The sequence below is a fragment of the Dasypus novemcinctus genome, chromosome 9, assembly GCF_030445035.2.
Source record: "Dasypus novemcinctus isolate mDasNov1 chromosome 9, mDasNov1.1.hap2, whole genome shotgun sequence".
NCBI lineage: Eukaryota > Metazoa > Chordata > Mammalia > Cingulata > Dasypodidae > Dasypus > Dasypus novemcinctus.
In genome coordinates this window covers 53,338,123-53,353,593 of record NC_080681.1, presented here as the reverse complement: position 1 = coordinate 53,353,593, position 15,471 = coordinate 53,338,123, and the positions used below count along the sequence as shown (strand labels likewise).

Sequence of the window (15,471 nt, the reverse complement as noted above, 5' to 3'; positions counted from 1 at the left end):
ACACACAATGGGGGGGGGGGGGAAGGCAAGAAACAAATAAAAAAATAGACGAGTTTAAGTGTTGTGTCAGGAATAATATGCAAAAAGCAGTAGCGTTTCTATACACTATTGATGTGCAATCTGAGGAGGAAATCAGAAAAAAATCAATTTAGAATAGTGATTAAAACAACCAAATATTTAGGAATAAAATTAATAGAGGACATAGAGGACATGTATTCAGAAAACTACAAAACATTGATAAAAGAAACCAAAGAAGACTTTGAAGGACATTCTGTGTCCATGGATTGGAAGACTAAATATCATTAAGATGCCAATTCTACCCAAACTGATTTACAGATTCAATCTAATCCCAATAAAATCCCAACAGCCTTTTTTTGCAGAAATCGAAAAGTCAATAATCAAATTTATTTGGAAGGGTAAGGGGCCCCGAATAGACAAAAATGTCTTAAAAAAGAAGAATGAAGTTGGAAAACTCTCACTTCCTGACTTTAAAGCATATTATTTAGCTATAGTGTTTTTGTTTATTTTTTAACATTGAATTCTTAAAAAGATTTATTTATTTATTTCTCTCCCCTTCCTCTCCCCCACCCCAGTTGTCTGTTCTCTGTGTCCATTTGCTGTGTGTTCTTCTGTGTCCACTTCTATTCTTGTCAGCAGCACCAGGAATCTGTGTCTCATTTTTTGTTGCATCATCTTGCTGCATCATCTCTCTGTGTATGCAGCATCAGCTCTCTGTGTACACGGCACCACTTCTGGGCAGGCTGTGCTTTATTTTGTGCTGGGCGGCTCTCCTTATGGGGCGCACTCCTTGCACGTGGGGCTCCCCTATGCGGGGGACACCCCTGCGTGGCATGGCACTCCTTGAATGCATCAGCACTGCATGTAGGTCAGCTCCACATGGGTCAAGGAGGCCCGGGATTTGAACCCTGGACCTCCCATGTGGTAGGTGGATGCTCTATCCATTTAGCCAAGTCCACTTCCTTTAATTCTCTCTTTTCTTCGAAGATTTATTTTTTATTTATTTCTCTCCCCCCACTTCCCCTCAGTTGTCTGCTCTCTGTGTCCATTCACTATGTGTTCTTCTGTGTCCACTTCTATTCTTGTCAGCAGCACCGGGAATCTGTGTCTCATTTTTTGTTGCATCATCTTGCCGCGTCAGCTCTCCGTGTATGTGGCACCACTCCTGGGCAGGTTGCACTTTCTTTCATGCTGGGCAGTTCTCCTCATGGGGTGCACTCCTTACACGTGGGGCTCCCCTAGGCGGGGGACACCCCTGTGTGGCACAGCACTCCTTGCGTGCATCAGCACTGTGCATGGGCCAGCTCAACATGGGTCAAGGAGGCCTGGGGCTTGAACCCTGGACCCCCCATGTGGTAGGTGGATGCTCTATCCATTGAGCCAAGTCCGCTTCCCAGCTACAGTGTTAATAACAGCATGTTACTGGCATAAAGACAAACAGATTGGCCAATGAAAGTGAATCAAGAACTCAGACCTTCACATCAATAGCAAGTTATTTTTGACAAGGCTATCAAACCTACACAGCCGGAAGTCTATTCAACAAATGGTGCTGGCAGAACCGGATATTCATATCCAAAGCAAAGAAAGAGGTCCCCTACCTCATACCTTATACAAAAATTAACTCAAAGTGGATCAAGGACCTAAAATATAAATGCAATAACTATAAAACTTGTAGAAGAAAATGTAAGGAAACATCTTCAAGATCTTGTGGTAGGTGGTAGTTTTTTAAACCTTACACCCAAGCATGAGCAACCAAAGGAAAAATAGATAAATGTGGCCTCCTCAAAATTAAACATTTCATTCTTCAAAATACGTTGTCAAGAAAGTAAAAAGGCAGCCTACTTGATGGAAGAAAATATTTGGAAACCACATATCTGATAAGGGTTAATTTCCATGTTATAGAAAGAGATCATACAACTCAATGATAAAAATACAAGCAGGGAATGGAGGTGGCTCAAGAGATTGCCCCCATGGGAGGTCCCGGGCTCAGTTCCCAGTGCTTCCTAAAAAGATGAGCAGACACAGAGAGCACACAATTAACAGATACAGAGAGCAGACAGTGAGCACAAACAATGGGGTGGGGGTGGGGTATAAATAAGTAAAATAAATCTTTTAAAAAAAATGAGATCCACTGAATGTACACTTTGAATTGATTGTACAAAGCATGGGACTACATAACAGAGGAATCCAGTGGTGGAAGATGGACTGTGATTAACAGAACAAATATGAGAACGTTTTCTCATAAAGTTTAACAAATATACAGGGTATTAATAATTGGGAAGGGTGGAGGTAAATATACCAAACAAGATATGGGCTATAAATAGTAGTAATATTTTAATGATGCTCTTTCATTTGTAACAAATGTTTCACAGCAGTGCAAGATGGTGGTGGTGGGGTGATGTGTGGGAGCCTTGCATGATGGTATACATGTTTGTTTTGTAAGTTCACAACTTTTACTATATACTTATTGTTTATGTATGTTCATGGATCAATGATATACTTAAATAAAAATTTATTAAAAAATAATTCAGGGGATAGGACTTTTAATAAAATTGCCAGTATATTCAGAGTAATTCTAGAGATTATACACAAAATAAAAATATGTTATTAAAAAGGAACAATTAGAGAACAAGAAAGGGCTTTCAGAATTTAAAAATGTGATTAACAAAATAAAAAAATCAAAGACAGATTTAGAAAAATTAGGAAAGCCTTCTGAGATATAGAAAACAAAATCAAAGATGAAAAATTTAAGGGAGAAAAAAGAGGCAATGACACCAATTAGGAAAGTACAAAGAGAGAGAATTGATAAAATAGAGGTGATGAAAATGGCAAAGAAATGACAGAAGAAAATTTTATAGCACTAAAGACAGTCCATAGTTCTTCACAATTAAAGGATCCACGGAGGGCTGAACAAATGAATTTGTTAAAAACACCCACATAAAATACCTCAGGGTGGGATTTCAGAACACCAAGAATACAGAAATGATTTTAAATGCTTCCCAAGAGGAAAAAAGTTATCATAAATTATGTTAAAAAGACTGGCATTAGACACATCAGATGTAGAAAGAATTGTGAAAATTTCTTCAAATTTCTCAGAGGAATTGTCTTTCAAACTAAAATTCTATAACTAAACTCTCAGTCAATGTAAAGAGTGCCACTAAAGATATTTCCAGGTTCTCAACAATTTAGCTCCTTTGCTCCTTTTTTCAGGAAGATAACTGAAAATGCTCTACAACAAAACAAGGGAGGCAACAAGAAAAAGAAGTCTTGGGATATAGGGAACAGTATATGAAATATTCTTATATTAAAAAGTGTTTGTTGTTTATCTGAAATTCAAATTTAACTGGTCATTCTGCATTTATATATTTGTTAAATCTAGCAACTCTAGGAAAGAGTTTCAATCTAATGAGATAGAAAAGTCTCAGACTTTAAGTTACACAGTAGGCCTAGAATTAATGCATCTGAAATGGAGCAAAAGATAGAAGCTGTACAAAGTATATATTCAGAGAAAAGGGTGCCCCTGAAAAATGTGATTGAGATGGTTGAAAATTTTGTCGTCCTTGGTTCTGATAAAGATTTTTCAAGAAAAAACTTGCAAGCAAACAAAAAGTTATGTAAGAATGTCATGGTCCTATTTTGAAGCAGACTAAAATGTGGGACAATCCTAAGCTACTAAGAAAATGTAAGATTTGACGTTGATATCAGGGTTATAGTAGAAATGAAATTCACCTGGCAGTGAATAAAGTTTACATGTTATAAAGAAGTAAACGTTTTTTATTGTTTCCACTTTTAGAATCAACGTATAGACAGAACATGAACGATTCGGTTGTGGTTGCAGAACTGAACATAAATGGTGATAAACTTGGCCATGTAAAAGTGGAGCTATAGAAGTGCAAGGTGATGGGAAAAGAAAGTTGGAGAAATGGATTGGGGGGTAATATGCTTCTCTTACATAAAGAGGTACTGAAGCACTGACTAAAGTTAGTGGAACAAGAAATGCTGGTGTTAATATACTATTTAAAGTCACAAAAGCAACCATCAGGAAATGTAAAAATAATTATACAGCTATCAAACATGGGAATAGGAGGGGGATCAGGAAAAGAGATAATGTAAAAGGGTTAAATCTCTAATTATCATAGTAGGCAGTTAATGAATCCTTAATAAAGCACAGAAGAAAATAACCAGCAAATTATTTAAAGTTTTGTTAAAAAAAAACCCAAACAACTGCCAGAAGAACTAAAACCAGAGAGAGAAGAGATCGTCTGCAGAATGAGACTGGGATTGAGATGTGCTGGGAGGGGAGACCTTTGTTTTTATTGTAAAGTTCTTTCTGTAGTTTGATTTATGTTCATGGGCATATATTATTTTCATACAAATTAAAAAACTTAAACCATGTAGTAGATTTGGGTTTGTGGTGTGTTGAGTCAAATTAGTGGAACTTCCTTGCCATTTTATGAGGGGTTCTTCAGTGAATTGAAGATAAAGTTGTTACTGCTTCACTTAATGCTAAACTGAACGCAAAAACTTAAATGAAAAGCTTGTTTTCTTAATTTTTCCTGTTTCCCTATCTGAACCTCACACTGGGGAAATGGGTATTTCAATCTGTGTAACTTGGTAATCATGTTACATCAGAAAATATTCAAAGAAGTTTTAACACACCCTTTATAAACTGAAGTTTTTGGAGTAGCCAGAAGGTGGCATCAAAATCAATCGAGTTCTTGCTTTTTTAGTGGAAATTCTAAGAAGCTGCCAGACAAGAAAAGGTCTGTATCCAGAATTTCACTGAAACTCAAAAGTCAGAGAAAGTTATACCCATCCACAGAGCACTCTATTTTCTTTCCAAGTCCCCTTTTTATCTATTCTGCCATTTTAGAAAACTCCCAGTGCCTCTCCTACTGTCCTTTTGGTTAGGTATGGCCCTACAAATCACAAAATGACCATATTCTATTCCCCAAATATTATCATACCATCTCTAAACTAAGGAAAAAACTTTTAAGCTCAGTTATAAGGAATGTCTTCCATATTTGAGAATCTCAGTGTTGCTGTAAGTACATCATGACTCTCACAAGTACACATATTCTAATTGTTGCAGTCTTACAAATATTTCCATTTTGGGTTTGCCTAAATTGTTTATGTATCCTGGCACAGATGCATTTTATTTTGGAATAGAAATACTCACATAGACACACACATTTATGTCTACTTTTTATTGTTTTATAATTTTTAAAAATTTTATGATACTTTGTACCAAAGTTATGTTTAGACTAAACATGTAACATGGAATGATGGTTAGGTTAATGTGTTATCTTGGCCAGGTAACTGTGCCCAGTTGCTTGGTCAAGCAAGCACTGGGCTAATTGTAATACAAGGGTATTTCGTGGACTTTAATCATCAGTGAGTTGATTGCATAGATGGCTGATTATATCTACAGTTAACTGAGAAGACTGCCTAAAGCAATTAGTGATGTCTCACCCAATCAGGTGAAGGCCTTCAAAGGAGAAGAGATTTCAGTATTTGAGGGAAGAATTCCTATCTCTACTTCAAGCAGCCAGGCTGTCCTGGGGAATTCAACGACGACCTTCATCTGAGTCCCTGGCTTACAGCCTGCCCTATGGAATTGAGAAATCAGTGTTTCATGCCAGAGAATAACTGGGGACAGGGATGGTAGGAAGGAGAGCATGTGTTGCTTTAGATGGGATTGCCAGCATTACATTTTATACTTGACAGTACACTGCACTGAACATACTAGATTGAGATTCATTGCTTTCTTTCTCTGAAGACTGGCAGAAGAAGAGATGATGCATCTTATTTTCTAGAGTATCCCCTGCATTTCATATGGTGATTGGCCCACTGTAGGACCTCAGCAAATGATGTGGCATTGAATAAGGAAGTGCTTTGTAAATAGAAAGGAGAATGCAAGTTTCCCCTTAATTACTGTTCTTTCATTTAATTTTTGAATTATAACAGGAAATTAAGGCTGAGGAAGGTTGTGTCGCATGCCTAAGGTTCAGTGCCAGAAGGAGGTAAAGTCAGGTTTTGACATCTTGGCTTACGTTTTTTGTACAAAGTTATTAGTCTTGTCTGTTTTTTAAAAGAGCTTTGGTAACTAAGCAACCCACTGCCTCAGATTATGAAGTTTTTATTAAACTCTTTAGTTTTGGACTATTTTGGAAGAATATAAAAGTAATATATATTTATTGTAGAAAACTTGAAATACATATAAACATATAAATAAGAAAATTAAAATTACTCATAATCCCATTCCATGACATATGCCGAGAATACTTTTTTCTTTCAAAATGAAAAACAATACTTAATTTTTTCTGCATACATGTCCATTGTGAAAACCTTTCAGTTCAAGAATGCATACAGGGAAGCGGACTTGGCCCAGTGGTTAGGGCGTCCGTCTACCACATGGGAGGTCCACGGGTCAAACCCCGGGCCTCCTTGACCCGTGTGGAGCTGGCCCCCGTGCAGTGCTGATGCGCACAAGGAGAGCCCTGCCATGCAGGGTGCTCCCGGCGTAGGGGAGCCCCACGCGCAAGGAGTGCGCCCCATAAGGAGAGCCTCCCAGTGTGAAAGAAAGTCCAGCCTGCCCAGGAATGGCGCTGCACACACAGAGAGCTGACACAACAAGATGACGCGACAAAAAGAAACACAGATTCCCGTGAGGCTGACAACAGAAGCGGACAAAAGAACACACAGCAAGTAGACACAGAGAACAGACAACTGGGGTGGGGGGCAGGGGCGCGGAGGGAAAGAGGAGAGAAATAAATAAATCTTTAAAAAAAAAAAAGAATGCATACAAATCGTGTTTTAGTGGGAATGGTTTTTAAAAAATGTTAAAATACATTGTGTCACCCTCCAGTCGAACAACTTTCACTTAAAGATAATCCAAATACCTTAGCTGAGTCTGACTCCTGCCTGTTTCTTGTATTATTCCATGCCTGTTCTTGTTTTCTGCATTCCAGCCTCCTAGGCTTCTTTCTGTTCCTGGAGTACCATAGACTTGCTTCTGCCTCAGGACCTTTGCACTTGTTGCAAATGGCTTTTGAAAGGCTAGCCTCTTCCTAGTCTACACACCTCAGTTCAAACTTTACCCTCAGAATCCCCAGCTCGACCTTTGACTATGAAGTAGCTATCCCCCATGGTGCACAGTCATTCTCTATCAGGCTGCCTCCTCTACTTCCCCCTGCCACAGCATTTATCACTATTAGAAATTATCATGTTTGTTTACTTGTTTATTACCAACCTCTCCCTTTTTGAATATAAGCTTCATGAGGGAAGGTAGCTTGCCCAATTGTTTTCCCAATAACCTCAGCCTTTGGAATGCTGTCTGGGACAGAACAGGAGCTCAGTAAGTAGTTGAATAAAAATGGAAACCAATATAATCCCATCACATAGAAATAATTACTATAAGCAAGTGCATATCCTTTCAGAATTGTTACATATATATGTGTAGGCATTTTTATATATGTGAATATAAATTATATAAATGTACAAATACATCTACAAAATGGAATAATGCCACATGTCATTTAAGTAACCTGATTTCCTAAATTAACAATATATCAAGTGTATATTTCCTTGATAATAAATATAGCTTTCTAGAATCATTTTTAATGATTGCATAGTATTTTACTATATGCCTATACTATAATTAATTTAAGCAACTCCCCACTGTTAGACATTTAGGCTCTCCCCATTTTTTGTTATTATCCTTATTACATAAATTTGCATTAGAAAACCTTATGCAAATTTCCGTTAGACAAATTTCTAGGAGGAAAATGGCTGAATCAAAGAGAATATAAAGGTTAAAGTTTGATAAATATTCCCATATTACAATACCACCAGTAGATAGCGAGGTGCTTATTCATCCTTATTCTAGCCAACACTGGAAATTTTAATCTATTTGACAGCCTAATAGGCAAAAATGATATCTCTTTATTAATTTGCATTTCTTTTTAAACTGTGTGCTGGAACAGCATTTTCTATTTTTATTGTCCATTATAATAACATTATTATGTTATTTCCTGTTTTTGACTTTTGCCCATTTTTCTATTGCATGGTCACCTTTTTCTTTTTTATTTTGCAAGAGCACTTTGTATAGTAAAGCTATAAATCTTTTGTCACATATATGTTGAAAATTTTCTTCCCTGAATTGTTATTTATATTTTTCACTTTGTTTATGTGGGGTTATAGTGGGTTTACTTTGTGTGGTAAAATCCTTCAAAATTTGTTATGTTTTCTTGCTTCAGTGTCATGTTTAGAAAAACCTTTTATTCCCTATAACTCTATAAATACATCCCTGCATTTTTTCCTAGTACTTCTATGGTTTTATATTTTACATATCCTATATTCAAACTTTCCATATTCCTCTTGGTTTAAGAGATGAGATTATCATTTTTATTTTATTTTCATGAATGATATTCCAGTTCCTCCAATAACATTAATTTAATAATCCATCTTTTCACTAGTGATTTATAATTCCATCTTTATCATACTCAAAATTTTTATTTTTAATTATTTCTTTCCTTCTATTTCTGTGATAGTTCCACACTGTTATAATATTACCATTCTGTAATATTTTGCTTAGATTTCATGTAGTATTTCCTCCAGTATTTTCCCTAGATACATTTTTATACAATAAAACTCATGTTTATAAAATTTTTAATATTGACTGAATTGTGATTTTTTTCATAAAATATTTCTGTTTATTATTAAAGCTCTAAACATCACTTAAAATAATTTTCTTGTTAAGATTTTAAATTATTACACATTTATTATTAGAATTAAAAGAAAGGAAAGGCTTAGGAAGCAAAAAGAGTTCAGAAACAAATTGATATATAAATTTATTACATAATATTTTATTATGTGGCATCAAAATTTAGATGGGGAAAGGGGCATTTATTCAACAAATTCTTCTGGAACAAATGACTGTGCAATTAGTGAAAAAGAAAGTTTGATTCCTACTTCATTCCATGTAAAAAATATATTCCAAATGGACTAGAAATTAAAAGTACCAGAGAAAAATAGGAGAATGCTGTGTTAATTTTCAGGAGGGGGAAAGCAGTTATAAACATGACACAAAATTCAGAAAATATAAAGAAGAATCAATAGAATTAACTATTACAATGTAATTTTTAATGGCTCCATTATATTTCATTAAGTGGATGGGACTTAATTTACTTATCATCCACATATTACTGGATATCTGTATAGTTTCCAATGTATTGTATTATAAACAATTCTTTAATGAACACGTGGTAATCTAGGATTATCTTTTAACGATCTTACATACTGAAATTTGTGGTATCTCATTCTTGCTTAAAATAAGTGGGTCACTGGTTTAGGTCTGAGGAACTTACTGTACAGAGGACCTTTTAAAAATAGCCTATTGTAAAGAACTAAGGATTTAGACATTTGTAGCTTTTTACCACCAGGTGCTTTCTTTGTCCTTCATTGTGTGAAGGTGTTCTTGGCAATGTCTAGGGTTGTTGGAGTTACTGAAGCTAATAAGAATTACCACTCTGGACAGAATTTAGTCCAGTGGTCTCTAATAGGCACCCAGGACCTAATTTAGGAGTCAAGTTGTCCTGTATAAACTCAAGTGGAAGTGATTAAAGATTTACATCCCCCAACTTTCTGGTATCTTTGATCTTCTGTAATAGTTCTACTCCATGAATTTTGTTAACCTTTTCCTGAATCTATTTTTCAAATCTATATACCTCTTGGGATAACAAGCTCTACAGTTGCCAGCAGCATATGGAATATAATTGAAGTGTTGTGAGCTGTGATTTTTTTTTTGGGAGTGGGTTGTTGCTTTCTTTTGTTACTTATCTAATATCAGCCTTATGGAAATGAATTGATTTATGACAAAGCAGATTTTGTAACAACTGAGGGTTCAAAAAGAAAAAAAATGGGACAGTGAGAAAGGAAGGAAAATTTTCTAAAAATGTTAGATTCATGTTTTTGAGGGGATGTTTTTAAGGTAAAGAAATAGGAAAAATGCTTTTAAAGTTAGAAACTTGTTATGATTAACATTTGAAAGGAATTTGACAGAAAATTCTTCCTTGTATGTTTTAGCTACTGCATGCATTGGCCACAGCAACCTAGTTGTCTTGTAAAGCCTAATACTGAAGATTTACTGGGTGGTGCCCCTCACTTTGAAAGGTGGAATGATTTATAAGTAGGCATACTCAAAATAATAATTCTAATAGCTACTCAGAACTTCGCTTTCCAACAGTCCATTTCATAAGGCATTAAAAATATGGCTTCTGATAAAATCACTGGTACAATCTACCCATTGTAATTGTGTTTTTCACTAAGTAGAGTCTTTATGCATTCTAATAAAATCCTGCATAACAATCATTCCTTAAATCCTATAGTATAAAACCTTCCAACTGCTTTTATAACCTGTCTCTAGGAAAAGGGAGAGAGAAGACCTTCTTTATGAATTTCAATCTTCTTAAGAAGTCCAGGAAAATTAATATAAAAGTGATCTCCAGGTCTCAGCCTAGACAGTAAAATCAGGCAAAGCAAAGGTGGTCATACTCACTCATTGGGGGTGTTCTTCTGACCACAAAAGTGCCCCTCACTGTCCGTAGGAAAGGCCAGTTTCCTGGGGTCGCCATGTACCCAGGCTGCAAGAACAAGAAAGGACAAAAAGTGTATCAGCAACAGCTGGAAAAAAGCAGTTTGATTTGTGATAATAAAATATACCTCCTGCAATACACTAACCTCTCCCCTCAGTCACAGAAAAGTATTGATTTTCTTCAAAGAGTAATTTCTTAATGAAAAGTAAAATAAAATATGGATGAATCAGTCAGAAAGCACATTTCTCTTAATCTCTCAGGATTCATCTGGGTTGTAGCCAAAACATGAGGTAATGTACTTAGAAAATGACATTTATTAGAATGTGAATTGGAGGGCACATTACAAAAGCTTGGTTGGTTAGAAGTCATTTTTCCTATGACTCAAAACTAAATGACTTCATAGAAGAGCTAATAAATTTACAGTAAATAATATGATGTAATAGTTTTGGGTTATATGAAAGTGAAAACCATTAAAAAACTCAAGAGAATGAAAATGCAATGTCCAATTCAAATTGACTGGTACTTTATGCTTTTGTGTGACATTATTAAAGTGAACAGTAGCAACTGCAGAGGTAATACATAATAAAAATTTACCACACATTTTGTCTGGTAATCTGAAGCTCCCTATAAGCATTAAGTCATCTCAAAATTCATGAAAAGGACTCAATTCTATTGTCTGTGGAAATGTCAGGCTCTATCTCAGACAAACTCATTACCCTTATTTCTCAAGAATCATACACTTGATTTAAGAGCTAGAAAAATAGAACCACAGTATAGCTAATTAATATGCAATAGCTAAATTGGGTAATACCCCTACTCATAGGTGAATTTTTCTAACTTCTTCAAATTAATGTTACTAAAAATCTAGGAAATGCATTGGTTATCTAAAGCTTGCCTCTGCATATGTAAAACATGTTTCTTTGACCTTTGCTTCCTTTAACATTTGCCCAGCTATCTCCATAGCTACATTTATTGGATTTTATAGTTCCTGTTATAATTCAATCACCCTTCTGTACATGGCTTGGGAAGATAAAAAAAGATCAATTCTGAATGAGAATGTTAATATGGAAGAGAAATTTTTTCTATAATTTTTCTCATCAATTTAGCCTTTCCTTTTCTACCCAAGCATCCAGAAGAGTCCTCTTGGTCTAATTTTTTCTCCAATGTCATGGAGGCTAAATTGGTTTCACATTTTAGAATCGTCTTACAAAATCTGATGTACCTAGGTAGCCCACTGTTGCCATATTCTTCCATCTTTATTTTCTCAGAATAAAGAAAATGGACTATACACAAGGAATTAAATGGCATGTAGCCAGTTGACCAAGAAAATGGCATAAGATGCTTCAGGGTGCTGTTTCCCCACAGAATCTTTGAACAATGAGCAAAAATTGGTAGAGTCATCTTCCACAAAACTCTGGAAAACAAAAGTGTGTAGTAACTGATAAGTGGTGAATCAAGAAGATGTAGCTTTGAAAAGATAGTAGAAGCTCGTGACACCCTTACTAGCCCCTTCTTCATGTTTCCCCGGTGCAGTGTGAAGCCTGCATTCCCAGTTGTGAGTTGCTGGCCATGTTCCAGAAGGAACATGTGTGCATACCTGAGGTGTCTGTATGTCAGAACCAATCTATCTGGTTGTAGCTTGAAAGATTAAATCAGAAAACTCATCTCAGGATCACCCTCTCAGAACTTGCCCTGCAGGTAGAAGTGGATAACTGACAGCTAAAGCAGTGTAAGTATTCATTAAGTCAAAGGAGTGTGGGGCAAAGGGTTACCTGCTTTAAGTCATAAATACAGCAATCAGGGGGGGAAGAAAGTTTAATTTCATAGGGAGTAGAGGGAGCATTTAAATAACTATAAATGGAAGAATTGCTAAGGCCATGAGCAAACACAAACTCAGGACAAGACTCATCAGAAAAGACTGAGAGTACTTGTGTACTTCACTATTGCCTTGGGCTGATCTTCTTGATAGGAGGCCTAAACCATGAAGAAGTTATTTTGCAAAGCCAATTTACAAAGACAATCAATATAAGGTGTTTTTGCTTTGGCTTGTTAGTTTTGTTAGCTCCTGGCACTCAAGGAAATCTCTGTCATATCATTAGCTGGATATAAACATGAGGAAAAGACATTTCAGAAACTAAATCCCAGAGTTAACACTTTAAAATATCGAAATGTACAATGTTCAATGAAAGAGTAAAAGAAAAAAAAAAAAAGAAACAAAACCGACGACCCTTTCAAAGGAACAAGACAAAAATCCAAAAACATCAAAAAAGAAGACTGGACTTTGGACATAAGGGACAAAGATTTTTAATAAAATGATCCTCAATATGCTCAAGGAGATAAAGGTAAACTAGAGAAAGAAATAAAGGATATGAGAAAAACAATGAATGGACAATATGAGAATCATTTTGAGATTCTCAATAGAAAACTGGGATTGAAGACCACAATAACTGAAATGAAAATTCCCTAATAGGTTTCAACAGCAGTTAGGAAGTGGCAGAATAAAGATCAGTGATCTCAAAGACAGGGCAATTGAAATAATTTAGGCTGAGGAGCAAAATGAAAAAATAATTTAAAAAGTGAACAGAGCCAAAGAACTGTGGAACACCCTCAAGCATACCAATATATATATTATGGGAATCTCAGAAGTAGAAGAAAGAGGAAAAGGGGCTGAAGAAATATTTAAAGAAATAATTGCAGAAAACTTACCAAATTTAAAGAAAGACATGAACATGCACATTCAAGAAGCCTAATGAATCCCTAACAGGATAAACTCAAAGATAATTACATCCACACATATAGTAGTCAAACTGTTAAATGCCAAGGACAAGGAGACAGGTCTGAAAGCTTCAAGAAAAAGGAATGTATTATGTAAAGGGAGTCCCAATCAGATAAAGTACAAATTTCTCATAAAAATCCATGGAGGCAAGAAGGCAGAGGGACAAAACCTGAAAAGTTCTGAAGAAAACAATTACCAACCAACAATTTTATATCTGGAGAGACTGTCTTAAAAATGAAGGAGAGATTATGATATTCCCAGATAAATAAAAGCTAAGGGAGTTCATCACCACTAGACCTGCCCTACAAGTAGTGCTAAAAGGAGCACTTCAGACTGGAAGGAAAGGACATTACATTGTGGATCTAAGCAGCATAAAGAAACGTCTCCAGGAAAGTTAACCATTGCATACTTAAAAAGGCCAGTATTCTTGTATTAATTTTTTTGTATGTAATGCCACTTTTTTATTTCTTACAGGTTCCAAAATGCAAATGGCTACAAAGTAGTTATAAAGCTAAGGTGTTGGACATATAATGTATAAATATATAATTTGTAACAAGTACAACAAAAAGGTGGGGGATGGAATGGTATATGAACAATGTATTTGTATGCTATTGAAGTTAAATTAGTATAAACTCAAACATGATTGTTAGAGATTTTGGATGTTAAATGTAAGTCCTGGGAAGCGGATTTGGCTCAACTGATAGAGCATCTGTCTACGACATGGGAGGTCTAGGGTTCAAACCCAGGGCCTCCTGACTCATATGGTGAGCTGGCCCATGCGCAGTACTGATAAGTGCAAGGAGTGTCATGCCACGCAGGGGTGTCCCTTGTGTAGGGGAGCCCCATTTGTAAGGAGTGCATCCCATAAGGAGAGTCGCCCTGCGTGAAAAAAGTGCAGTCTGCCCAGGAGTGGCACCGCACACATAGAGAGCTGATGCAGCAAGATGACACAACAAAAAGAGACACAGATTCCTGGTGCCGCTGACAAGAATACAAGTAGATAGAGAAGAACACACAGGAAATGGACACAGAGCAGACACCTGGAGGTTGGGGTGAAGGGGAGAGAAATAAATAAATAAATAAATCTTTAAAAAAAAATTTAAGTCCCATGGTAACCACAAAGAACATACCGGAAAAAAATATATACAGAAAGAAATGAGAAGGGACCCATAATGGTACAGTACAAAAAATCAAATAACTATAAAAGTGAGCATTATCAGAAGAACTGAGGACAAAAAAATATATAAGATTTATAAAAACAAGTCTCAATAAATTAAAAACATATTGAAATAATACAGTGTACGTTCTCCAACCACATGGAATGAAACCAGAAATAAATGAGAGGGAGAACTTGAAAATTCACAAAATGTGGAAATTAAACAACCAGTGGGTCAAAGAAGAAATCACAAGAGAAATTATGAAATATTTTTAGGCAGATGAAACCAAAAATGCGACATACCAAAATTTATGGGGTGCAGCAAGGACAGAAATGAGAGAAATTTACAGCTTTACATGCTTACATTAAAAAAGAAAGATATTGAATCAAGAAAATTAACCTTGCAATGGACACAACCAATCCAGTGTCCACATAGAAGAGGTGGCATTGGATTGGGAAAAGTGGACATAATGGACAAAGGGTATGGGGAAAGGCAGGAAGAGATGAGAGGTGGAGGCGTCTTAGGGACATGGAGCTGCCCTGGATGGTGCTTCAGAGGTAATCACCGGACATTGTAAATCCTCACAGGGCCTACATGATGGAATAGAGGAGAGTATGGGCCATGATGTGAACCAATGTATATGAGGTGCAGAGGTGCCCAAAGATGTACTTACCAAATCCAATGGATGTGTCATGATGATGGGAACGAGTGTTGTTGGGGGGGGGGGGAGAGGGGGGGTGGGGGGGTGGGGTTGAATGGGACCTCACATATATATTTTTAATGTAATATTATTACAAATTCAATAAAAAATAAAAAAATTAAAAAAAAAAAAAAAAAAAAAAAAAAAGAAAATTAACCTTACAACAGGAGGATCTAGAAAAAGAAAAGAAAACTAAACCCAAAGCAAGCAGAAGGAAGGAAATAA

At 36.0% G+C, this 15,471-nt stretch overlaps 1 protein-coding gene across 7 annotated transcripts in view; it reads right to left on the bottom strand.

Moving 5' to 3' along the window:
* Positions 1-15,471, bottom strand: part of SLC44A5 (solute carrier family 44 member 5) — a 398,293-nt gene that overhangs the window by 66,538 nt on the left and 316,284 nt on the right. For all 7 annotated transcript variants that reach the window (XM_004482913.3, XM_058303353.1, XM_058303355.1 and 4 more), the window contains one exon: positions 10,577-10,661. In XM_004482913.3, the coding sequence (XP_004482970.1) occupies positions 10,577-10,661 (85 nt within the window). The remainder of the gene's footprint in view (positions 1-10,576; positions 10,662-15,471) is intronic.